General features: G+C 49.9%; 1 protein-coding gene across 4 annotated transcripts in view; it reads right to left on the bottom strand.

Annotated features, from left to right (window-relative positions):
• Window positions 1-3,543: 3,543 nt before the first annotated feature.
• The window catches only part of LOC119974532, a 58,059-nt gene continuing 36,332 nt past the window's right edge, over window positions 3,544-25,270 (bottom strand). For 3 of the 4 annotated variants that reach the window (XM_038813494.1, XM_038813495.1, XM_038813497.1), the window contains 3 exons: window positions 14,938-15,066; window positions 13,675-13,733; window positions 3,544-4,080 (listed from right to left, as the gene is read on the bottom strand). In XM_038813494.1, coding sequence (XP_038669422.1) covers window positions 13,711-13,733; window positions 14,938-15,066 — 152 coding nt within the window. In that variant the 3' untranslated portion in view covers window positions 3,544-4,080; window positions 13,675-13,710. The remainder of the gene's footprint in view (window positions 4,081-13,674; window positions 13,734-14,937; window positions 15,067-25,270) is intronic. The other variant, XM_038813496.1, reaches the window with a different exon arrangement.

The raw sequence follows: 25,270 nt of genomic DNA, 5'->3' as shown, positions 1-25,270 counted from the left end.
GTGCTGCCCAGAGTCAGACATTGTGCACCCCAGAGTCAGTCATTGTGCACCCCAGAACCAGGCACTGTGCACCCAAGAGTCAGACACAGTGCAACCCAGAGTCAGACACTACACCCCAAAACCAGGCACTGGGCAACCCATAGGAAGACACCATTTGCCCCAGAGTCAGACACAGTTCGCCCCAGATTCAGACACCGCGCACCCCAGAGTCAGACACCGTGCACCCCAGAGTCAGGCACCGTGCACCCCAGAGTCAGGCACCGTGCACCCCAGAGTCAGGCACCGTGCACCCCAGAGTCAGGCACCGTGCACCCCAGAGTCAGGCACCGCACACCCCAGAGTCGTACACTGCACAGCCCAGAGTCTGGCACTGCACAGCCCAGAGTCTGGCACTGCACACCCCAAAGTCTGGCACTGCACACCCCAGAGCCTGGCACTGCACACCCCAGAGTCTGGCACTGCACACCCCAGAGTCTGGCACTGCACACCCATGAGTCTGGCACTGCACACCCCAGAGTCTGGCACTGCACACCCCAGAGTCGGGCACTGCACACCGCAGAGTCTGGCACTGCACACCCCAGAGTCGATAACTGCACACCCCAGAGTCGGGCACAGCACACCCCAGAACCAGACCCTACACATCGGAGCCAGGCACTGTGCACCCCAGAGTCAGGCACTGTGCACCCCAGAGTCAGACATTGTGCACCCCAGAGTCAGGCATCATGCACCCCAGAGGCAGGCACCGTGCACTCCAGAGTCGGGCACAGTACACCCCAGAGTCAGACATTGTGCACCCCAGGGTCAGACATTGTGCACCCCAGAGTCAGACACTGTGCAACCCAGAGTCAGACACTACACCCCAAAACCAGGCACTGGGCACCCCAAAGGCAGACACCGTTCGCCCCAGAGTCAGACACCGTTCGCCCCAGATTCAGACACCGTGCACCCCAGAGTCAGGCACCATGCACCCCAGAGTCAGGCACCGTGCACCCCAGAGTCAGGCATTGTGCATCCAAGAACCAGACCCTGCACCCCAGAGTCAGACCCTATACACCGGAACCAGGCACTGTGCACTCCAGAGTCAGACATTCTGCACTCCAGAGTCAGACATTGTGCACCCCAGAACCAGGCACTGTGCACCCAAGAGTCAGACACAGTGCAACCCAGAGTCAGACACTACACCCCAGAACCAGGTACTGGCCACCCCAGAGCAGACACCGTTCGCCCCAGAGTCAGACACCGCCCCAGGTTCAGGCACCGTGCACCCCAGAGTCAGGCACCGTGCACCCCAGAGTCAGGCACCGTGCACCCCAGAGTCAGGCACCGTGCATCCCAGAGTCAGGCACCGTGCATCCCAGAGTCAGGCACCATGCATCCCAGAGTCAGGCACCGTTCATCCCAGAGTCAGGCACCGTGCACCCCAGAACCAGACCCTGCACCCCAGAGTCAGACCCTATACACCAGAGTCAGGCACTGTGCACCCCAGAGTCAGACATTGTGCACCCCAGAGTCAGACATTGTGCACCCCAGAACCAGGCACTGTGCACCCAAGAGTCAGACACAGTGCAATCCAGAGTCAGAAACTACACCCCAAAACCAGGCACTGGGCACCCCATAGGAAGACACCATTTGCCCCAGAGTCAGACACAGTTCGCCCCAGATTCAGACACCGTGCACCCCAGAGTCAAGCACCGTGCACCCCAGAGTCGGGCACCGTGCACCCCAGAGTCAGGCACCGTGCACCCCAGAGTCATACACCGCACACCCCAGAGTCGTACACTGCACACCCCAGAGTCTGGCACTGCACACCCCAGAGCCTGGCACTGCACACCCCAGAGTTGTACACTGCACACCCCAGAGTCTGGCACTGCACACCCCAGAGCCTGGCACTGCACACCCCAGAGTCTGGCACTGCACACCCCAGAGTCTGGCACTGCACACCCCAGAGTCTGGCACTGCACACCCCAGAGTCTGGCACTGCACACCCCAGAGTCTGGCACTGCACACCCCAGAGTCTGGCACTGCACACCCCAGAGTCTGGCACTGCACACCCCAAAGTCTGGCACTGCACACCCCAGATTCTGGCACTGCACACCCCAGAGTCTGGCACTTCACACCCCAGAGCCTGGCACTGCACACCCCAGAGTCGGGCACTGCACACGCCAGAGTCGGGCACTGCACACCCCAGAGTCTGACACTATACATCCCAGAGTCAGACTTTTCACATTCTAGAGTCAGACACTGCACATCCCAGACTCTAAAATCTTACCAATGACCGAAGTCAGGCTAACCAGCCTATAATTTCCCGTCTTCTGCCTCCCTCCCTTCTTAAACAGGGGTGTTACATTAGCCCCTTTCCAGTCCTCTGGGACCCTTGCTGCCTCCAGTGATTCCTGAAAGATCATCACCAATGCCTCCACAATCTCCTGAAGTAATCTCTTTTAGAACCCTGGGTTGTAATCCATCTGGTCCAGGTGTGTTATCCACATTCAGACCTTTCAGTTTCCCAAGAATCGTCTCCTTAGTAATGCTCACTGCACTCACCTCTGTCCCTGGTTCTCCTTGAGCTCTGGCATCCCACTGGTGTCTTCCACCGTGAAGACTGATACAAAGTATCTATTCAGTTCACCTGCCATTTCTTTGTTTCCTATTATTACTTCTCCAGCCACATTTTCCAGTGGTCCAATGTCTACCTTTGCCTCTTTCTTACCTTTTATATATTGAAAAAAAAATTAAATGGCTGACCAGGCTCGATAGACCAAATGGTCTTCTCCCCCTTCTATTTATTTTCCTGCAAGTTGTGATGGAAGGATGGTAGCAGCAGATTCAATAGTATGGAATAATGGAATCGCGACAGTGCAGGAGGAGGCTATTTGGCCCATTGAGTTCACTGACTCTCCAAAAGAGTACCCTCCCTAGGCCCACTCCCTCACCCTATCCCGATAACCTGCACATCCTTGGACACTGAGGGACAATTTGACATCACCAATCCACATGGCAGTCACCCAGGTTGGAATTGAACCCGGGTCCCTGGCGCTACGAGGCAGCAATGTCACTATGCCACGCTTCTAAAAGGAATTGGCTCAATACTTGACTGGGAACATTTTGCAGGACTACACGGAAAAAGTAGGGAATGAAGCTACTTGGATCGTTCTTTCAATGACCCAACACCGGCGCAATGGGTTGAACCACCCCTTCTACGACGTTGCGATTCTGGAGATCACAATTTGCATGATTGGATTGGATTTGTTTATTGTCACGTGTATCAAGGTACAGGGAAAAGTATTTTTCTGCGAGCAGCTCAACAGATCATTAAAAACAAAATACTGGAATGGTTCAGAGATTCATGCACACGAACATAGCCCTCAGGTAAACTTTCTAACATACTGAGCCACTGGTATGTGAGGTTTTGCTTTGTAATAATTCCGTTAAACTACCCACACAAATGTGTCAAAATGTTCAAACCCAGATGCAATATGAAAAGCTTCTGCTCGGAAAGGGAATATCGCAAATCATGTTTTTCTTCACGAATGTATTTCTGAATGCTACAGTCACAGGAGAATGAATAGCAGGAAGAAAATGAAGAAGATCTTGATATTGCAGTGTCTTCGATCCCAGTTATCTCTCCGAGCCACAAACTCCTCGAATCATCTCTACCAACTGACAGAGGCAATGACTGCCACATGGGTGAGTGGCAGAAGCAATGTTATTTCTCCACCCCACTGGCTCGAGCAAGGTGCTGCAGTTGTGCATCAAGAGATAACAGGTGGGTTATGGTGACAAGTGCCCACTAATAACACAACTGAACTAAATAAATCTTAGTTGCAATCAAAGTTTTCCTAATAAACTTTCCATTCTGATTAACTTGATGGGGTCTTGTAATACAAGTAAAATTTTAATATTAGACTCGACCCCCTGACTTTGTAAAAATTAGGTTAAAATAAAATAATCCTCTTAACATATTTTCTGCAGTTGATTAATATCACAGTATAGAGTATGTGTTTGTGTGCCTTCCATCTGTCCTCCTGCGGATGGTACTTTGTGTGGATAGTGGAGCTCGACGTCCTGCATTTCATCCACCTGGATATACAACGGAAATTAGATGGACGTTAGCTTCTCGGGCATGGACCTCCAACAAAGGTAGCTGAAAAATATCGCTGAAAATCATAAACAAAATTGTACAAAATTCTCATGGAATGTTACCATTTACTTCAAGGAGCTAAGAAGTGTGGGGGAAATGATACCTGTGGTAAAATGGCCAATGGCTTGAATTTTCGGCCCGACTTGAAATTGGACACTTTAAATTAAAACTACAGTCAGAACCACAGATAAGCCTGATGGGAATTTGAACACTGAACAGAGACAGACATCCGGGGCAAGTCTGGGCCTGCCCTGTAAACAAGACATTGGGAGCTAATCAGTCCCATTCAAATAAATCAACTGATGTCGGTTTTTTTGTCAGGATGGCAGCCGGTGACTAATGGTGTGCCTCGGGTCGGTGCTGGGACCACAACTTTTCACAATATACGTTAATGATCTAGAAGAAGGAACTGAAGGCACTGTTGCTAAGTTTGCAGATGATACAAAGATCTGTAGAGGGACACGCAGTATTGAGGAAACAGGCGGGCTGCAGAAGGACGTGGACAGGCAAGGAGAGTGAGCAAAGAAGTGGCAGATGGAATACAATGTGGAAAAGTGTGAGGATATGCACTTCAGGAGGAATGGAGACATAGACTATTTTCTAAATGGGAAAAATATCAGCTATGATTGAAAGGCGGAGCAGACTCGATGGGCCGAGTGAACTAATTCTGCTTCTATGTCTTATGGTCTTATGTGGATTGCCCAGATGAAGGCAGACTTTCCGGCACCTAGATTACCTGATATGGGATAAGGTTACGAGCAGACAATGTACCTGAGTATGGACCTCTGGGGGGAAGTTCTGGTGTCCTGCAGAGCTGCAATTAGCAACTCCATTGGGTGTTGCGAACCCATCCCAGTGACCACATTGGCCAAAGGCCAGAGAAACCTCTGAAAGGGCATGAAGAAGGGCACAAGAACCAGATGTCCAAAGACCCCCGGCAGCGATGACTCGATGCAGAGGCAGCAGAGGAGACTCAACAGTGGACCAGAGGAAGCAGGGTGCGAGACCCACCTTCGCACACGAAGGCCCAAAGAAGACCGGGACTCGGAGGACTAGACCCGCAGCTTCATCCAGTTCATCAGCACGGGCAGTATTAAGAATGTAGGCATCTTCTGGTTGGGATAATTTTGGGGGATAACTTTTTTATTGTGTTTCAAAATAAACTTGGATCGAATTGTAAACCTGTGTCTGTCCTTTGTTCATCTTGCAAATAAGGGAACCTGGGTAAAATGTTTGAATAATATACTGGTCGAAGTGTCTGAATTTTGAAGACAACGCACCTTACTTAGGGGAGGTGGTGGCCTCATGGTATTGTCATGGACCAGTAAACCATAGACTCAGGGTAAATCTCTGGGGCCCAGGGTTCAAATTCCACCAAGGCAGATGGTGAAATTCGATTTTAATAAAAATCTGGAATTAAAAGTCTAAGGATGGCCACGAATCCTTTGACGATTGGCGTAACAGCCCATCTGCTTCACTCATGTCTCTTTGACTGACATCTTTGTATTCTCAATGGCTATAGGAAAGTTCCCGGAGGACTAGAGGATAGCTAAGATCATGGACTCATTAAAGATAACAAGTCTGTTTTTGTGAAAGGGAGGTCGTGCCTCACTAACTTGATTGAGTTTTTTGAAGAGGTGACAAAGATATTTTATGAGGGGAGGGCGGTGGATGTTTTTTACATGGGCCTCAGTAAATCCTTTGACAAGGTGCAGACTGGTACAAAAGGTGAAGTCACATGGGACCGGAGGTGAAGTGGTAAGATGGATACAGAACTGGCTCGGTCACAGAAGGCAAAGGGTAGCAATAGAAGGGTGTTTTTCTGAATGAAAGGTTGTGACTAGTGGTATTCCACAGGGATCGGTGCTTGGGTCTCTGTTGTTTGTAGTATACATAACCAATTTTGCGATGACCTCAAGGTTAGTGGAGTGGCAGATAGTGTTGAGGATTGTCAGAGGATATATCAGGACATAGATAGGTTGGAGACTTGGGCAGACAAATGTGAGGTAATGCATTTTGGTAGGTTGAACGTAGAGGGGAAATATACCGTAAATGGCAAAACTCTTAGGAATATGGAAAGTCAGAGAGATCTGGGCATGCAAGTCCACAGATGTTTGAAGGTGGTAACACAAGTGGCCAAGGTAGTCAAGAAAGCATACGGAATACTTGCCTTCATTGGGTGGGGCATAAAGTTTAAAAATGGCAAGTCATGCTACATTTGTATAGAACCTTGGTAAGGCCGCACTTGGAAGATTGCACACAATTCTGGCCGCCACACTACCAGGAGAATGTGGAGGCTTTGGAGAGGATGCAGATGAGGCTTACCAGGATGTTGCCTGGTCTGTAGTGTGTTAGCTATGTGGAGAGGCTGAATAGACTCAAACTGTTTTCATTAGAAAGGCGAAGGTTGAGGAGTGACCTGATAGAGGTCTACAAAATTATGAGGGGCATGGATAGAGTGGATGGGCAGGCACTCTTTCTGAAGGTGGAGGGGTTAGTCACTAGGGGGCATTTGTTTAAAGTCCGTGGGGAAAAGTTTGAAGGAGATGTGCGAGGTAAATATTTTACGCAGAGGGTGTTGAGTGCTGGAGATGTTGCGTGCCAGGGGAGGTTGCGGAAGCAGGTACATTAATGGCGCTCAAAAGTTATCTTGACAAGCACATTGATAGGATGGGTATAGAGGGATACGGCACAAGGTAGTGCTGAAGGTTTTGACAAAGGTTGGTATCATGACCGGTACAGGCTTGGAGGGCCGAAGGATCTGTACCTGTACTGCATTGTTCTGTGTTAAATCTGCCGTCCTTAACTGGTCTGGTCTACATGTGATTCTAGATCCGTAGCAATGTGGTTGCCTCTGAAATGGGCGAGCAGGCCACTCAGTTCAATGGGCAATAATTACGGGCCCAGCCAGAGATGCCCACGTCCCATAAATGAATTTTTAAAAATTTAGAGTGAGATTAGATTCCAGCTGGAGGGCTGTACTGTATCTGATGCAGTGTCCCAAAGGAAGAATAAATTAACCTTGGATAGGGTACGACATAGATTCAAAACACTGAACCTGGGGCTAAAGGGGGTGAATTGTTGAAGGATCTTACATAAACGTGGCTTCAATGCCTTTGCGTTTAGTACGTTGAAGGGTCATATAACAAAGGCATCAGAAGTGATGGAATGCTTTTGATAGGACATATACATTATATTTCTTTGAACATAAGAAGTAGGAGTAGGCAATTTAGCCTCTCGAGCCTGCTCCAGCATTCAATACGATCATGGCTGATTTCATCATGGCCTCATCTCCACCATCCTGCCCATTCTCCACAACCCTTCAACCCATGACTGACTAAAAATCTGTCTAACTCCTTAAATTTACTCATTGTCCCAGCATCCACAGCACTCTGCAGTATCAAATTCCATAAATTCATGACCCTTTTGGAGAAGTAGTTTCTCCTCATCCCTGTTTTAAATTTGCTAACCCTTATCCTGACACTATGGCCACTCATTCTAGACTGCCCCACAAGAGGAAGCAACCGCTCCACGTCTACTTTATCCATATCTTTTATCATCTTAGAAATCTCAATTTGATCTCCCCTCATTCTTCTAAACTCGAAAGAGTAGAGGCCTAAATTGCTCAATCTCTCTTCATACGGACAGTTTTTTCCGATGGTGAAGGAACCCAGGAGACACAATCATAAAGTTACAGCTCAACTGTCCACTGTCAGGTCTGACTACCTGAAGATGCTGTGGAGAGGGTTCAAGGCTGGGCGTATGCCAGAACTTGAAGGAAATGTCACGCCGTGCTAAAAAAAACTCGGCAGATGTGTGCAACAGTCCTTCTCCATTGTAGTTAAGAGCCTGGCCATCAGGGGGCAAGATGTTCATGGTGTTAAGTGACATGGCGCAGATCTGGTCTGTACCCCTTCCCACCTAGTGGCGTTCACCTGCACCACCTTCCACTTTAACAGGGGGTTGAAAATGGACCGTGCCTGCAGCGACATATCGAATTACTGCCTTTGTGTGTGGATCCACACTACGCAAAAAAACAAGGCTGGAATTCTCCCGCTGCCTGCGTACCCCGGCCATTGGGTATCCTGGCAGCTTGATGTAGTTTCAATGGGAAATCCCATTGACAAGTGGGAGGAGTATAGAATCCCGCCGTCAAGAAACAGGCAGCTGAGGAAGGGAGAATCCCGCCCCAAGTGTCACGATATGCTGAGGTTCGCTCTGGCCTTGGTGCTGCCAAGTATCAGCCTAGCCAGACTCCTGCAGAAGGCTCTATTCAGTTGGACCATGACATACCACCTATCGCTTGTGAAGAAGTTTATGGCGCTTTGACCACAAGGCCATCAGGCAGTGGTCTGCATGTAACACCCTTTAATAATCTTTATTGTCACAAGTAGGCTTACATTAACACTGCAATTAAGTTACTGTGAAAAGACCCTAGTCGCCATATTCTGGTGCCTGTCCGGGTACACAAAGGGAGAATTCATGAATGTCCACATTACCTAACAGCACGTCTTTTGGGACTTATGGGAGGAAACCGGAGCATCCGGAGGAATCCCACGCAGACATGCGGAGAACGTGTAGACGCCACACAGACTGTGACCCAAACCGGGAATCGAACCTGGGACTCTGGAGCTGTGAAGCAACAGTTCTAACCACTGTGCTACTGTGCCGCCCATGGCAAAGGCCTCGTAAACCTTGTGGGAAAAGGAGATGGTTCTCTGTGCAGACTTGTCAAAGCCATTTGGCAAAAATGCTTCATCACCAGAATTTTCCAACAAGCGCAAGACGTCGCTTGGCTGATGGCGATAGCTCCATGCCACTGGACTCTGGGCTGCAGGGATGCAAGACAAATATCGACTGCTGCTGTGGGAGGATCATAAATTTGGTGAAAGGGACATGTTGGTTTGATCAAAAATTGCCGGTCTTCCAGTGCAAAGAGCTGTTCATAACCGAGGCACACTCCAAGGTCTGGACTATGTGTTGAGGAACACAGTAAACCTTGGGGTAGCCACCACAAAGGCTCAGTGGGAAAAAAGATCATTGTCTAAGGCCCTCCTGTCATTGTATACCAAAGGGCTAGGAACCTTGTAAAACCTCTCCGGCTAAATGTTCGACATGAAATGTAAATTGCAATTATAAGCTGTAACAGAACTGAGCAATTTCACAACAAACAGATGAGCACTAAGCTCGCAATCCTGCCATACCCAGGCAAGAATGGTGGTGCATAATTCAACAACTCGCTGGAGGAGGAGGCTCCACAAATATTCCCATCGATGGCAAAGCCCAGCACATCAGTGCAAAAGACAAGGCTGAAGCATTTGCAACAATCTTCAGATAGAAACCCTGAGCCGGTGATCTACCTTAGCCTCTCCGAATGCCCCTAGGATCACAGAAGCCAGTCTTCAGCCAATTTCATTTTCTTCACATTATACCACAAAATGGCTGAATGCAATAGATACAGCAAAGGCAGTGGCCCTCCAGAACTTGCCACGGTGGCACAGTGGTTAGCACTGTTGCCTCACAGTGCTAGGGACCTCGGGTGACTACCTGTGTGGAGTTTGCACATTCTTCCCATGTCTGTGTAGGTTTTCTCTGGGTGCTCTGGTTTCCTCCTACAGTCCAAAGATGTGTAGGTTAGGTGGATCGGCCATGCTAAATTGCAGGCTCGATAGCCCAAATGGCCTTCTGTGGGGATTCAACATCCCTATCCAAGCTGTTCCAATACAGCTAAACATTGGCATCTACCCAGCAATGTGGAAAATTCTGCACATATGTCACGTACACTCAAAAAAGAAAGGACAAATCAAACTCAGCCACTTATTACCACATTAGTCTACCCACAATCATCAGTAAAGTAATGGAAGGGGTCATCCAGCAGGACTAGTGCTGGATAACCTGCTAACAGATGTTCACTTTGGGTTTCACTAGGCTGAAACATAAAAAATATGAGCATGAGGAGGCCATTTGATCTTTCGAGCTTTCTCCGCCATTTAGTATGATCAAGGTTGATCATCGAACTCAGTCGCCTGCTTCTGCTTTCCCTCCATATCCTTTGATCACTTTAGCCCCAAGAGCTATATCTAACTCCTTCTTGAAACATAACAATATTTTGGCTTCAACTGCTTTCTGCGGTAGTGAATTCCACAGGCTCACCACTCACTGGGTGAAGGAATTTTTCCTCATAGTTTATCCCGTATCCTTAAACTGTGACCACTGGCTCTGGACTCCCCTGCCAGCGGGAACATCCTTCCTGCATCTACCCTGTCCAGTCCTGTACGAATTGTTTAGGTTTCCATGAGACAGAATCATAGAATCCCTACAGTGCAGAAGGAGGCCATTTGGCTCAACGAGAATGCACCCCCCTTATTCTTCTGATCTCCAGTGAATATAATCCTAACTGACTCAATGTCTCCTCATACATAAGTCCTGCCGTCCCAAGAATCAGTCTGGTAAACCTTCTCTGCACTCCAACTCCTTTGCAGTATGTAGCAGGAACATCCTTCCTCAGATAAGGAGTCCAAAATCGTACACAACATTCCAGTTGTGGTCTCACCAGTGCCCTGTATAATTGCAGCAAGACATCCTTGTTCCTGTACTCGAGTCCTGTCACTATGATGGCCAACGTACCATTTGCTGCATCTGCCATGCATTTTCCCACTCACACAACTTGCCCAATCACACCGAAGCATCTCTGCATTCTCCGCACATAGATCATAGATCATAGAATTTACAGTGCAGAAGGAGGCCATTCAGCCCATTGAGTCTGCACCGGCTCTTGGAAAGAGCACCCTACCCAAGGTCAACACCTCGACCCTATCCCCATAACCCAGTAACCCCACCCAACACTAAAGGCAATTTTGGACACTAAGGGCAATTTATCATGGCCAATCCACCTAACCTGCACATCTTTGGACTGTGGGAGGAAACCGGAGCATCCGGAGGAAACCCACGCACACACGGGGAGGATGTGCAGACTCCGCACAGACAGTGACCCAAGCTGGAATCGAACCTGGGACCCTAGAGCTGTGAAGCGATTGTGCTATCCACAATGCTACCGTGCTGCCATCTCACTCACCCACCCAGCTTTGCGTCATCTACAATTCTGGAGATATTATATTTAGTTCCCTCATCTAAATCATTAATATATATTGTGAATAGCTGGGGTACAGCATGTGCGGTAGCCCACTAGTCATTACCTGCCAATTTGAAAAAGGACCCGTTAATTCCTACTAATTCTTACTCTTATTCTGTCTGCCAATCAGTTTTCTATCCATCTCAATACACTACCCTCAATCCCATGCACTTTTAAAAAAATAATCTTTATTGTTACATTACATTAACATTGCAATGAAGTTACTGTGAAAAGCCCCTGGTCGCCACATTCCAGCGCCTGTTTGGGTCCACAGAGGGAGAATTCAGAATATCCAAATTAACTAATAGCATATCTTTTGGGACTTGTGGGAGGAAACCGGAGCACCCAAACGGAACCCACGCAGACACGGGGAGAACTTACATACTCAACACAGACAGTGGCCCAAGCCGGGAATCGAGCCTTGGACCCTGGCATTGGTAAGCCATAGTGCTAACCACTATACTACCGTGCTGCTCATTATTTTTACACACTGATCTCTATGTGGGACCTTTTTGAAAGCCTTTTGAATGTCCAAATATACCACATCCACTAGCTCTCCCTCGTCAACTTTACTAGCTACATCCTTGAAGAATTCCAGTAGGTTTGTCAAGCATGATTTCCCTTTCATGAATGCATCCTGACTGCCGATCCTGTCCCTGTTTTCCAAGTGCTCTGCTATAAAATCTTTTATAACGGAATCTAGCATTTTCCCCACTACAAGCTGACTGGTCAGTAATTCCCTGTTTTATCTCCAATTCCATTTTTACTCAGTTCCTGACCTCATTACAGCCTTGGTTTAAACATCGGCAAAGAGCTAAACGCCAGAGTTGAGTTGAGAATGACTGCCCTTGATATCAAGGCATGATTTGAACTAAGTGTGACGTCAAAGGAAACTGGAGTCAAGGGCAAAACTCGCTGCTAGTTGGAATCATTCCTGTTATATTATGTTCCTACATGTCATTGTGATGTAAAGGATTCCAGCAGAGCAAGGGTTAACATGGGACTGGAGAATAGCACTGCCCATGGTATAATGTATAGAGTTGCATGGTTATAGACTCATACAATGCTTGAGAAGCAGTCTGCATGGAGAAACATGCTAGTAACTGTGACATGTGAATTGTTAAAGACTAACAATAAATGGTTCATGTATGACTCATCAATGAGACACCACAGCCAAACTCATAATGTAACATTGTGCTCAGTGAGGCACCATGTCACAACAAAACCTAGCACAGTGGAAGATGGCTGTTGTTGTTGGAAGGCAATAATCTCAGTTCCAGGATATCACTATAGGAGTTCTAGGCCCAACCATCTTCAGCAGTGTGAAGTGTAAAGACTTGTTGTATGCCTGTTATCTAACTGGCTTTGGCTTGTTTCATTAATGTTCAAATTGAAGGCAACACCAATGGTACAGACTCCTCCCCAAGAGTGGTCCTTTTCCAACGTATGTTTTTTTCCTATTTAATGAGAAAACTGCATTAAGAAATTAAAGGCCAAAATAAAAAATTAAGGGGCAAACTAAAAAGGCAGCCCCTTTTAAAGGGGCACAGTGGTTAGCACTGCTGCCTCACAGCATAAGGGGCACAGGTTCAATTCCTGCCTTGGATGACTGTGTTGAGTTTGCAGGTTCTCCCAGTGTCTGTGTGGGTTTCCTCCGGGTGCTCGCATTTCCTCCAACACTCCAAAGATGTGCAGGTTAGGTGGATTTCCCATGATAAGTTGCCCCTTAGTGTCCAAAGCTGTGCAAGTTAGGTGGGGTCATGGGGATAGGTCGAGGGATTGGGCCTGGTAGGGTGCTCCTTTAGAGGGTCGTCACAGATAAGATGAACTGAATGGCACTGATGCATTCTCGTTGGACACTGCATCAAACAAACAAAAAATCCCAAAGAAAACTTAAAACATTGAAATATAAAGTGATTAAAGGGGTCAGTAAAGCACTGCAGTCCCCATGGGGCCCACACGAGGCTTGGAAGGCCTCGATCGAGCCAGTCCACATTGCGTGCTCTTTCTCCAAAGATATCCAGCTGCAGAAGTAATCGAAGAGCGGCAAACAGTTGGACAACATACATTTTAATGGGACCTATTCCAGCTATTTAACTGGGCTTTATTTAAGACATGATGTGGAGATGCCGGCGTTGGACTGGGGTGAGCACAGTAAGAAGTCTTACAACACCAGGTTAAAGTCCAACAGGTTTGTTTCAAACACGAGCTTTCGGAGCACAGCTCCTTCCATTAACCTGAGGAAGGAGCAGTGCTCCGGGAGCTCATGTTTGAAACAAACCTGTTGGACTTTAACCTGGTGTTGTAAGACTTCTTACTTTATTTAAGACAGTCAAGACAATCAAAGGCCTGTTGTGTCTCTTGCAAGAAAGCCAAGCTAGTGTTTTGTGCAAAGGCTCACCTGTCAATTGCCACATGTCGATGCAAATGGATAGGTTTAATTCTGGGAAAAATCCATAGCTGTAACAGGGAGGGAAAAATGAACTCAGTCGTGGTATACATGATGAGGTTTCAACATCCTTAAATTGCTTGCTTTGAGTAATTGCAAACACAGATACAATCAGAATGCACCATAATAGTAAGTCATGTTTACCTAAACATACTGAGGAAACTGCATGCTTTGAATCTGAATATCGTTACATTCTGTCATTTTCTTGGATGTTTAAGCCAGTCTTTTTAATAATAAATTTCTGTGGTCCATACTTACAATAGTACCTGAACAATGTATAATGTAATTACTACCCCACATAAGGACAGGAAGAGGCCACTTATGTCCAGCAAGCCTGTTCTGCCATTTGATGAGATCAGGACCTACCTGCATCATATCTCCATTTACCCCTCTCGGCTACATGATGCCTAAATGTATTTGACTGGCAAAAGTATTTCAATCTTGGATTTCAAATTACTAATTGAGCTAGTGATTTTTGTGGGACAGAGTGCCAAACCTCTACCACTCTCTGTGTGAAGATACGTTCCCTAACTTGTCTCCCAATTGGGATGGCTCTGATTTTAAGGTTATGGCCCCCTTGTCCTTCACTCTCCCACCAGCACCAGAAGCGTCTCCATCTCCATTTTTAAATTTCTTCTGAAAATCCGGAAAACGGCAACCAAATCGTCCCATAATCTTCTGTACCCAAAAAACATAAGCCTTGACTGTGTAATCTGTACCGCAGAATTGAAACCTCCTGCAACACTTGCAAGGCATCTTTTATGATGTGCAATGCCCTGCACTGTATGCGCACCTATTGTTTATACTAAGGGGAAATTTGCAGCATGGACAATCGACCAAAACTGCACATCTTTGAACTGTGGGAGGAAACCAGAGCACTCAGAGGAAACCCACGCAGACACCGGGAGAATGTGCAAACTCTACGCAGTCACCTAAGGTCAGAATCGAGCCTGGGTCCCTGGCACTGTGATGCAGCAGCGCTAACCACTGTGCCACCCGATGCAATACTACAGCTGTGGTCCAACCAAGGTTTTGCACAGCAAGCAAAACATTACATCTCCTCTTGTACTGTACTCCTTTTATATTCTTTCCCTCCAATATATGGAGTGGAGTGGAAACTGTAGGTATTAATGCATTATCTGGTGTGTCTTGGTGGGAATGAATGATTTAACAGCCTCGCCATTGTGCGTGACAATGTTGAATGAATAATCTTACCAGGCCGTTCTCCTGGAGCACACAAATACCAGTTGATGAGACTGGAAAATATGATGAGAAAATTGAAAGACATCACCATGGTGAGCGATACGCATACTCTGTATCCTTTACAGAATACAGTCAGAAAATCTGGAAAGCAGAAGTCAGATGAATACAGTCATTGGCGAAATGAAATGCAAACTGGAACTGATTTGATTCTTTAGAGGCAACATCTTTTTTTAAATAAATATTTTATTGAGGTATTTTTGATTTTAAAACAACGACAAAATAAACCAATGTACATGAGTCTATAAACATAGTGCAAAAAGCCTGCTTCCTCCCTTACAGGTCCCGTCTTTATTAACCCCCTACTCTAAGCTAAACTAACCCCCCCCCCCCCCCCCCCCCCCGCTTCTGCTGATGATTAATTTTCTGCAAAGAAGTTGACGAACGGTTGCCACCTCTGGGCGAACCCTAACAGTGACTCTCTCAAGGCAAATGTGATTTTCTCCAAACAGAGAAAGCTAGCCATGTCAGATAGCCAGGTCTCCGACTTCGGGGGCTTTGAGTCCTTCCAAGCTAATAATATCCGTCTCCGGGCTACCAGGAAAGCAAAGGCCAGAACATCTGCCTCTTTCTCTTCCTGGATTCCCGGATCTTCCGACACCCAGAAAATCGCCACCTCCGGACTCGGTGCCACCCTTGTTTTTAACATCGTGGACATGACATCTGCAAACCCCTGCCAGAATCCCCTGAGCTTCGGACATGCCCAAAACATGTGGACATGGTTCGCTGTCCCCCCCCCAACCCGCCGCACACCTTGCGCATTTATCTTCTACCCCAAAGAACTCGCTCATCCGGGCCACTGTCATGTGAGCATAGTGCGCAACCTTAAACTGTATCAGGCTGAGCCTGGCGCATGTTGTGGACGCGTTGACTCTACTCAACGCATCCGCCCAGAAACCATCCTCTATCTCTCCTCCTAACTCCTCTTCCTATTTGCGCTTCAGCTCCTCAGTCTGCATGTCCACTGACCCCATGAGTTCCTTATAGATGTCAGAGACCTTCCGTTCTCCCAACCACACTATGGAAACTGCCCTATCCTGTATCCCCCTTGGTGGTAGGAGCGGAAAGGTTGAGACTTGCCTACATAGAAAGTCCCGCAACTGCAGGTACCTCAATTTGTTTCCCCTCACCAATCCAAATTTCTCCTCCAGCTCCCTCAAGCTAGGAAAGAGCCCCTCTATAAACATATCCCCCATCTTCTGAATTCCTGCCCTCTGCCATTTCTGAAATCCCCGTCCATCCTTCGTGGGCAAACCGGTGATTGTTACAAATTGGAGACCAAACCAATGCTGCCTCTGCTCCCACATGCTTCCTCCATTGCCCCCAGACTCTCAGGGCCGTCACCACCACGGGGCTGGTGGAGTACTGTGCCGGCGGGAACGGCAGAGGCGCCGTTATCGGCGCCGTTATCAATGCCCTAAGCTGGTGCCCTTACATGAGGCCGTCTCCATACGCTCCCATGCCGACCCTCCCCCCACCACCCACTTCCTAATCATGGCTATATTCGCCGTTACTGAAGTTTGGCAACGCCAGCCTGCCCTCCCCTCGGCTCCGCTCATGCATCCCCTTCTTTACTCACAGCGTCTTGTCAGCCCATACACAGCCAGTGATAACTTTGCTAACCCGTTTAAAAAAGGACCGTGGAATAAAGATGGGGAGACACTGGAACACAAACAGGAATCTCGGAAGGACCGTCATCGTCACCGTCTTTCACCCTCCCAGCTAATGACAACAGGAGCGCGTCCCACCTCCGAAAATCGTCCATCATTTGGTCCACTAGTCGGGCCAAATTAAGTTTGTGCATCCGTTCCCATTCCTGCTCCACCTGGATGCCTAGATACCGAAAACTTCCCCCGACCACGCTTCCCCCGACCACTCTAAACGCCAGTTCCCCCAGTCGCCTCTCCTGTCCCCTTGCCTGGATCGCAACCATCTCGCTTTTCCCCATATTTAGTTTGTACCCTGAAAACCGGCCAAATTCCCCCAGAATCCTCATGATTTCTTCCATCCCCTCTACTGGGTCCGATACATACAAGAGCAGGTCGTCTGTGTAAAGCGAGACTCTGTTCCACTCCCCCCCCCCCCCCCCCCCCCCGCCCCAGACCAGCCACTTCCAGCCCTTGAGGCTCTTAGTGCAATTGCCAACGGCTCTACAGCCAACGCGAACAACAGTGGGGAGAGGGGGCATCCCTGTCTCGTCTCCCGATGTAGCCTGAAATAGTCCGGTGTTGTCCTATTCATCCGTATGCTCGCCACAGGAGCCTGATACAGCAACCTGACCCAGTCAATAAAGCCCCGCCCAAATCGTTCCAGTACCGCCCACAGATATTCCCATTCTACTCTATCAAAAGCCTTCTCTGCAACCATTGCGACCACTACCTCCCTACCTTCTTGGGGCATCATGATCGCATTTAGCAGCCTTCTTACATTGGCCACCAACTGCCTTCCCTTAACAAATCCTGTCTGGTCCTCCCCAATCACGTCCAGAACACAGTCTTCAATCCTAGAGGACAACATTTTGGCCAGCGGTATGGCGTCCACATTCAATAGGGATAAGAGCCTGTAGGACCTACACAGCTCCGGATCCTTGACCCGCTTCAGGATCAGCGAGGTCATGGCCTGTGACATCATCGGGGGAAGCACCCTTCTCTCCCTAGCTTCATTGAAAGTCCTCATCAACAGCGACCCCAATATCCCAGAGAACGTTTTATAGAACTCCACTGGGTACGCATCCGGTGATGCGACCATCAATTCACTCAAGGCACGAGTAGAAGTAAACTGTGGTTTTAATCGACTTACAACTGAGCCTGCCTGCGACCAGAAGAACTGAGGGCAGGCTCATAAGACCGCAACACTTTATACTTCCGGTAGTGGGTGGAGCCAAGGGCAGAGCCCTGTACATGCTCCTCATCTCCCCCTGTGGGCAGAGCTGCGCAACGGCTCACAGATGAAGCCCACAGGGACACAGTGATGCACAGTGTGAATTATATATATTATACATTCACCACCCCTGTTAAAAAAAATCAAGTCCGGCGAGGGTGACGGGTGTACAGATTGAGTCGGTCCGGTGCCCGAAACGTCCGCTGGGATCGGCGTAGCACCAGGGTTGCAGCCGCTTCGGATGGCTGTGTGCTGATATCCGGTGTGAATCTGAGGGTGGACTCCAGGGGTGGTTCGTTCAGAGCTTTGTTCCTGACCAGTGCGATGGGCGAAAGGGGGCGCAGGAAACCTGTAGGCGCGGGGGCGCAGGGCGTGGGGGGTCGGATGGGGTGTAGTGTGAGGGGTACTTCGGCGGTAGTGGTGGTGGTGGATCCTGCAGGCGCCAGGTCCCGGAGGGAAACGGTGTTCTGCCGGCCGTCGGGGTGTTCAATAATGGCGTAGTGGGGGTTTGAGTGTAGTAGTAGTAGTACCCTCTCTACCATTGGGTCCATTTTATGTGTCCGGACGTGCATCCAGAGGAGAACCGGGCCCGGTGTCCTCAACCAGGAGCCAAAGGTGGAGCCCTGTACATGCTCCTCATCTCCCCCTGTGGGCAGAGCTGCGCAACCAAGGTCCTCAACCAAGCGAGTCCCCTGTGGTAGTGCCCCGAGGGAAAACAAATAATCGCTCGTGAGGAGTCTGATTAGAGGCCGTACACAGGAGGGACCTAATTGCATGGAGCGCGCGGGGAGGACCTCCTGCCAGTGGGAGGTCAGGAGATTCCTGGACCGTAGGGTCAGTAGGACGGTCTTCCAGACCGTCGCATTCTCCCTCTCCACCTGCCCGTTCCCCCTGGGGTTATACAGTAGTCCCCCGTTATAACGCGCCCCGCAATACCGCGGTTCGCGATATACGGCGGGGGGGTTTATGGACCCCAACTTACTTGACTCATTTAAAACTCTTTTTGAAACAGCACCTTTTTGAGCCGCGATGATTAGACCGATTAGCAGCGATGATTACCCGCGATGATTAGACCGATTAGCAGCGATTATTACCCGCGATGATTAGACCGATTAGCAGCGATTATTACCCGCGATGATTAGACCGATTAGCAGCGATGATTACCCGCGATGATTAGACCGATTAGCAGCGATTATTACCCGCGATGATTAGACCGATTAGCAGCGATGATCACTGTACTGTAGAACGATTAGCCGCGATGAGTAGCCGCGACCGATTAGCCCAGTTACACAGCCATAAAAGGGATACCTTTTCCAGTGCAGGTATCTTCGAGTTCGAGTTCAGTTGCTGTCGTGTCGTTCAAAATGTTTAAGCGCAAGTCTTACTCAGTGAGTCAAAAGATACATTTGATAGACCGGCTTCGAAACGGGGAAACGAAGGCAAAATTATCCAGAGAGACTGGTGTACCAGAGTCAACCCTCCGTGGGTGGGTGAAAGATGAGCCCAATTTAAGAGCATATGTTGGGACAGTTTCTCAGAGTGAAGGGCTTAGCAGGAAAAAGGCAAGGAACGCTAGTGACAGTAACTTAGAGAAGGCTGTGTTCACCTGGTTTGTCCAGGAACAGTCTGGTGGCACCCCCCTATCTGGACCTATCATCAGGACTCAGGCTGAGAAGTTCCATCACCAGCTCCACCCAGAGGACAGCAATTTCGTAGCCAGCAAGGGTTGGCTCCATCGGTTCCAGAAAAGACATGGGATAGGTGCAGTTACCATCAGTGGTGAGCAGAGATCCGCCGACTCAGGAGCAGCAGCAGCCTTTCCCGACATCCTCAAGAACTACATGGTGCAAGAGGAGCTGACCCCAGAGCAACTCTACAATGCAGATGAGTCAGGGCTTTACTGGAAGATGCTGCCTGACAAGACCCTAGCTGTCAAGGATGATGCCCACAAGACTCTGGGGTACAAGCAAGCCAAGAACAGGCTCACCATCCTGTTTGCCAGCAATGCCACGGGAACACACAAGCTGAAGCCATTGATTGTGGGCAAATTCAAGTCTCCTAGATGCTTTCACCACATCAACATGGAGAACCTACCCATTACCTACCGGAACTCTGGCAAAGCCTGGATGACAGCTTTCTTATTTGAGGAGTGGTTCTTCAAGTTCTTCGTACCCAGTGTCAGGGACCATCTTAGAGCCCGCAACTTACCGCAGAAGGCCACACTCCTACTGGACAGCTGCTCAGCCCACCCTCAGGGAGATGTTCTCAAGACCAGGGATGGGCAGATCCAAGTGCTCTATCTCCCAAAGAACACCACCAGCAAGATCCAGCCATGTGATGCTGGCATCATTCAGACCTTCAAGTCTGTGTACAAAAAGGAACTGATCCTGGAAATGATAGACTCTCCTCTCACTGTCCCAGATTACCTGAAAGCCATCACCATCAAGGATGCCTGTTATCTGGCAGGGAAGGCCTGGGAAGCTGTGACAGAGAAGACCATCGCCAACTGCTGGAACAAGGCCCTAGGAGCAGCACTCCCATGACCCCAACATTACCCGGATGAAGAGGATTTCGTAGGCTTTACTGAAGCAGAGATCAGGGCAGCTGAGGAGAGGCTAGAGGACCAACTGGATGAGAACCTAACACTCCAGGATTGGGTGGACAGGTGGGCAGCAGCAGAGGATGACATGGCACCCGCAGAAACATTCACAGAGGAGGAGATCATCGACCAGGTCACCCAAGAGGAGGCAGAAGAAGAAGAAGAACCCCAGCCCACAGTGGCAAAGAGCCACTCGGATGCCATCACGCACCTGAAGTGGCTCATAGCATACACAGAGCAGCAAGACTTCGACCCGATATACATCCTGCACCTGAAGAACCTCCAGAGACAAGCACAAGTCAAGATGAGGAAGGGGATGTGCCAGAGGAAACTCACAGACTTTTTAAAATGATTTTAAAAATATGCGTGTAAGTACAATTTTAAGTATATTATTGTATGTATACTGTATATTATTGTATATATTTTAATACATTTAAAACTTGATTTAAGACTTGAACGAACTTTGCTGTTTCTTATTTAAAACGCCCTTCCATTCAGCAATGTTCAGCATAGTCAGCGATGTTTCCTCTCGTTCATTCATTTCGATATCCGCCATCTTGGATATCCGCGGCTCGGTTACAACGCGGGTGGCTGTCTTGGACCCGAACACCCGCGTTATAACGGGGGACTACTGTAGCTGGTTGTCCTGCTCGAGGCGATGCCCTTGTCGAGCAGGTACTGACGCAGCTCGTCGCTCATGAATGACGAACCCCTGTCGCTGTGGACATAGTTAGGGAAACCGAACAGAGTGAAGACACTGTGCAGGGCTCTGATGACTGTATGGGAGGTCATATCGGAGCAAGGGATAGCAAACGGGAAGCGGGAGAATTCGTCTATGATGTTGAGGAAGTACATATTACGGTTGGTTGAGGGGAAGGGCCCTTTGAAATCGATGCTCAGTCATTCAAAGGGCCGGGAAGCCTTTACCAGGTGGGCCTTGTCTGGTCTATAGAAGTGCGGTTTGCACTCCGCGCAGATCGGGCAATGCCTGGTGATAGCTTTTACCTCTTCGGTGGAGAAAGGCAGATTGCGGGCCTTGATGTAGTGGGCGAACCGGGTGACCCCCGGGTGGCAGTGGTCCTTGTGGATAGCGTGTAATCGGTCGTCTTGCGCGCTGGCGCATGTGCCGCGGGACAGGGCATCTGGGGGCTCATTGAGATTCCCCGGACGGTATATGATATCATAATTATAGGTGGAGAGTTTGATCCTCCACCGCAAGATGTTATCGTTTTTAATTTTGCCCCGTTGCGAGTTGTCGAACATGAAGGCAACCGATCTCTGGTCGGTGATGAGGGTAAACCTCCTACCTGCGAGGTAGTGCCTCCAGTGCCGTACGGCTTCCACAATGGCTTGAGCTTCTTTTTCGACTGAGGAGCGTCGAAGTTCTGAAGCGGAGAGGGTTCGGGAGAAGAAAGCTACTGGCCTCCCTGCTTGGTTCAGATTGGCGGCGAGAACGACCTCTGAGGCGTCGCTCTCCACTTGAAAGGGGACGGATTCATCCACCGCCCGCATGGCAGCTTTGGCAATGTCCTCCTTAATGCAGTTGGAGGCCTGGCGGGCCTCGGCTGACAGTGGGAAGAGTGTGGTCTTAAATAGTGGGCGGGCTTTGTCCGCATACTGGGGGACCCACTGGGCGTAATAGGAGAAGAATTCAAGGCACCTCTTGAGGGCCCTGGAACAGTGAGGGAGAGGGAGAGGGACCCCATTTTCCACGACGTAGCCGAGGATGGCTAGTCTGGTTGTGCAGAAAACCCATTTCTCCTTATTGTATGTGAGGTTCAGTTTTTGGGTGGTTTGGAGAAATCGGTGAAGGTTGGCGTCGTGGTCCTGCTGGTTATGGCCGCAGATGGTGACGTTATCCAAGTACGGAAACGTGGCCCGCAGCCCGTACTGGTCCATCATTCGGTCCATTTCCCGTTGGAACACTGAGACCCCATTCGTGACGCCAAAGGGGACCTGGAGGAAATGGAAGAGGCGGTGGTCTGCCTCGAGCGCCGTGTAGTGGCGGTCCTCTGGGCGGATTAGGAGCTGGTGGTATGCAGACTTCAGATCCGCCGTGAAGAAGATGCGGTACTGGGCGATCTGGTTGACCATGTCTGCAATCGGGGGGAGGGGGTACGCATTGAGGTGCGTGAACTGGTTAATGGTCTGGCTGTAATCAACCACTATCCGGAACTTTTCCCCGGTCTTGACGACCACGACCTGAGCTCTCCAGGGGCTATTACAGGCCACTATGACACTCTCACGTAGGAGCCGCTGGACTTCGGCTCTGATAAATACCCTGTCCTGCAGGCTATATCGCCTGCTGCGAGTGGCTACGGGTTTGCAGTTAGCGGTGAGGTTAGCGAAGAGTGGAGGGGGGGTCGATTTTTAGAGTCGCAAAGCTGCATATAGTGAGGGGGGGGGGGGGGGGGGGTCAGGGGTCCGCCGAAGCTGAGTGTGAGGTTTCTAAGATTACATTGAAAATCGAGCCCGAGTAGGAGAGGGGCGCAGAGGTCTGGGAGTACATACAACTGGAAGTTGGAGTAGTTGGCGCCCTGTATCGTTAATGTCGCAACGGTGCGCCCTTGTATCTGGACCGAGTGCGACCCCGACGCGAGGGAGATAGTTTGCCGTGCTGGAAGGATAGGGAGTGAACAGCGTCTTACCAGGTCTGGATGAACGAAGCTCTCGGTGCTCCCGGAGTCTTGTATCCGTTAACCTGAACGGACATCATTGAGCTTTTGAGGTGCTTTGGCCGCGACTGGTCCAAAGTGACTGCACTGAGCTGAGGGTAGTCGGTGGCTTGATCAGCGGTGCTGGAGCGGCCCCATGATGACTGTCCGCGGAGGTCGTAGTCGTCGATATACATATCGGGTGATGGCAAGATGGCGGCCCCCGTTGATTGCACGTGGCAGATGGTGAGGAAGGTGGCGTCCAAGATGGCCACCCCCTTGGATCGCACGTGGCGGGCGGCGAGGAAGATGGCGCCCAAGATGGCGGCCAGCATGACTCGCACATGGCAGGCCGCGTGGGGGAGGATTGCCAAGATGGTGGCCCCCATGAGTCGCACATGCCGCGCGAACGCGGAGTCGGCAGACATGCTGCAACATTGCGGGGTCTGCGGGCCTGCGAGTTGGAGGGGCGATTGTTCTGGATAGCGATAGAGTTGGAGGGTTTAGTTTTAGACAGGCATACCTTTGCAAAATGTCCTTTTCTGCCACAGGACGCGTTGCGGGCTGGACAGTGCTGCCGTGGGTGTTGGGGCTGACTGCAAAAATGGCACGATGGCGCTCCATGGTGGGCGGGCGGCCACGCGGCGCAGGCCTGGGGCAGTCTCTGGTCGGGGGTCCATGATGGGGTCGTGTGGTCGGCTGGGAACGAGTTCAAACTTTGGAAAGCAACCTCCAGCGAGGTTGCTAGCGTTACTGTGTTCTCCAGGTTCTGGGCCCCTTTTTCATGGAGATGCTGGCGCACGTAGTTGGACCGGACCCCTGCAACATACACATCACGGACAGCGAGTTCCATATGATGGGAGGCAGTTACAGCCTGAAAGTTACATTCCTGTGCAAGAGCTTTTAGGTCGCGCAGCTAGTCCTCTAGCGACTCTGCGGGGCGCTGGCGGCAGGTAGTAAAAATATGCCGCGTGTAAACTTCATTTACAGGCCGCACGTACAGGCGGTCGAATATTGCGAGGGCTTCGGTGTACGAGTCGGTGCTATCGAGTTGAGTAGAAATGCGATGGCTCACCCGTGCGTGTAGGAGACTGAGTTTTTGCTCTTCAGTAACAGCGGAGGTAGCCGACGCAGCCAGGTAGACCTTGATGCACCGAAGCCAATGTAGAAAGATTTCCTTCGCTTCTGCGGCCTGCGGGTCGAGTTCCAGTCGATCAGGTTTGAGGGCTGATTCCATGGTAGTTTTTTTAAGTCGATTAAATTAATGTGACCATCAATTCACTTAAGACACGAGTAGAAGTAAACTGAGGCTTTAATCGACTTACAACTGAGCCTGCCTGCGACCAGAAGAACTGAGGGCAGGCTCACAAGACCGCAGCACTTTATACTTCCGGTAGTGGGAGGTGCCATGGGCGAAGCCAAGGACAGAGCCCTGTACATGCTCCTGATCTCCCCCTGTGGGCAGAGCCGCTCAACGGCTCACAGATGGCGCCCACAGGGACACAATGATGCACAGTGTGAATTATACATATCATACATTCACCACATCCGGCCCCGGGGCTTTGCCCGACTGTATGGCCTTCAGCTTCTCCTCTCTCTCTTCGATCCCGATCGGGGGCCCCCAGCCCTTTTACCAGCTCCCCGTCCACCTTTGGGAAATTCAGCCGCCTAGGAAGTGGCTCATCCCCTTCAGCCCAGGTGGGGGTTCCGACCCATACAGCCTGCTATAAAACTCCTTAAACGCCTTATTCACCCCTGCTGAGTCTCCCACCAGGTTCCCGTCTCCATCCTTTACTTTCCCCATCTCTCTGGCTGCCTCCCTCTTTCTAAGCTGCTGTGCAAGCATTCTGCTGGCCTTCTCTCCATGCTCATAGATTGCCCCCTTCGCCTTTCTCAGCTTCTCCACTGCCCTTCCTGTGGTTAACAAGCCGAACTCTGTCTGTAGCCTCCGCCGTTCCCTTAAAGGTCCTGCCTCTGACTTCTGGTTGCGGCTATGCCTAAGTAGGTTGCACGGTCGGCAGCTCCTGCCGATAACAGACTTTTGGGCCCTTTTAAGGAGCTCCAGCGGCACTTGGACGATGATTCCCGGTGTGGGAAGGAAACAGTGAGGGTTCCCCAGCGCTGTATGGAGTGGACCAGGAGTGGGGCGATCAAA

This window comes from Scyliorhinus canicula, chromosome 12 (assembly GCF_902713615.1).
Source record: "Scyliorhinus canicula chromosome 12, sScyCan1.1, whole genome shotgun sequence".
Lineage (NCBI taxonomy): Eukaryota > Metazoa > Chordata > Chondrichthyes > Carcharhiniformes > Scyliorhinidae > Scyliorhinus > Scyliorhinus canicula.
The sequence above is the reverse complement of the archived record's forward strand: the minus strand, read 5'-3'. Positions and strand labels throughout refer to the sequence as shown.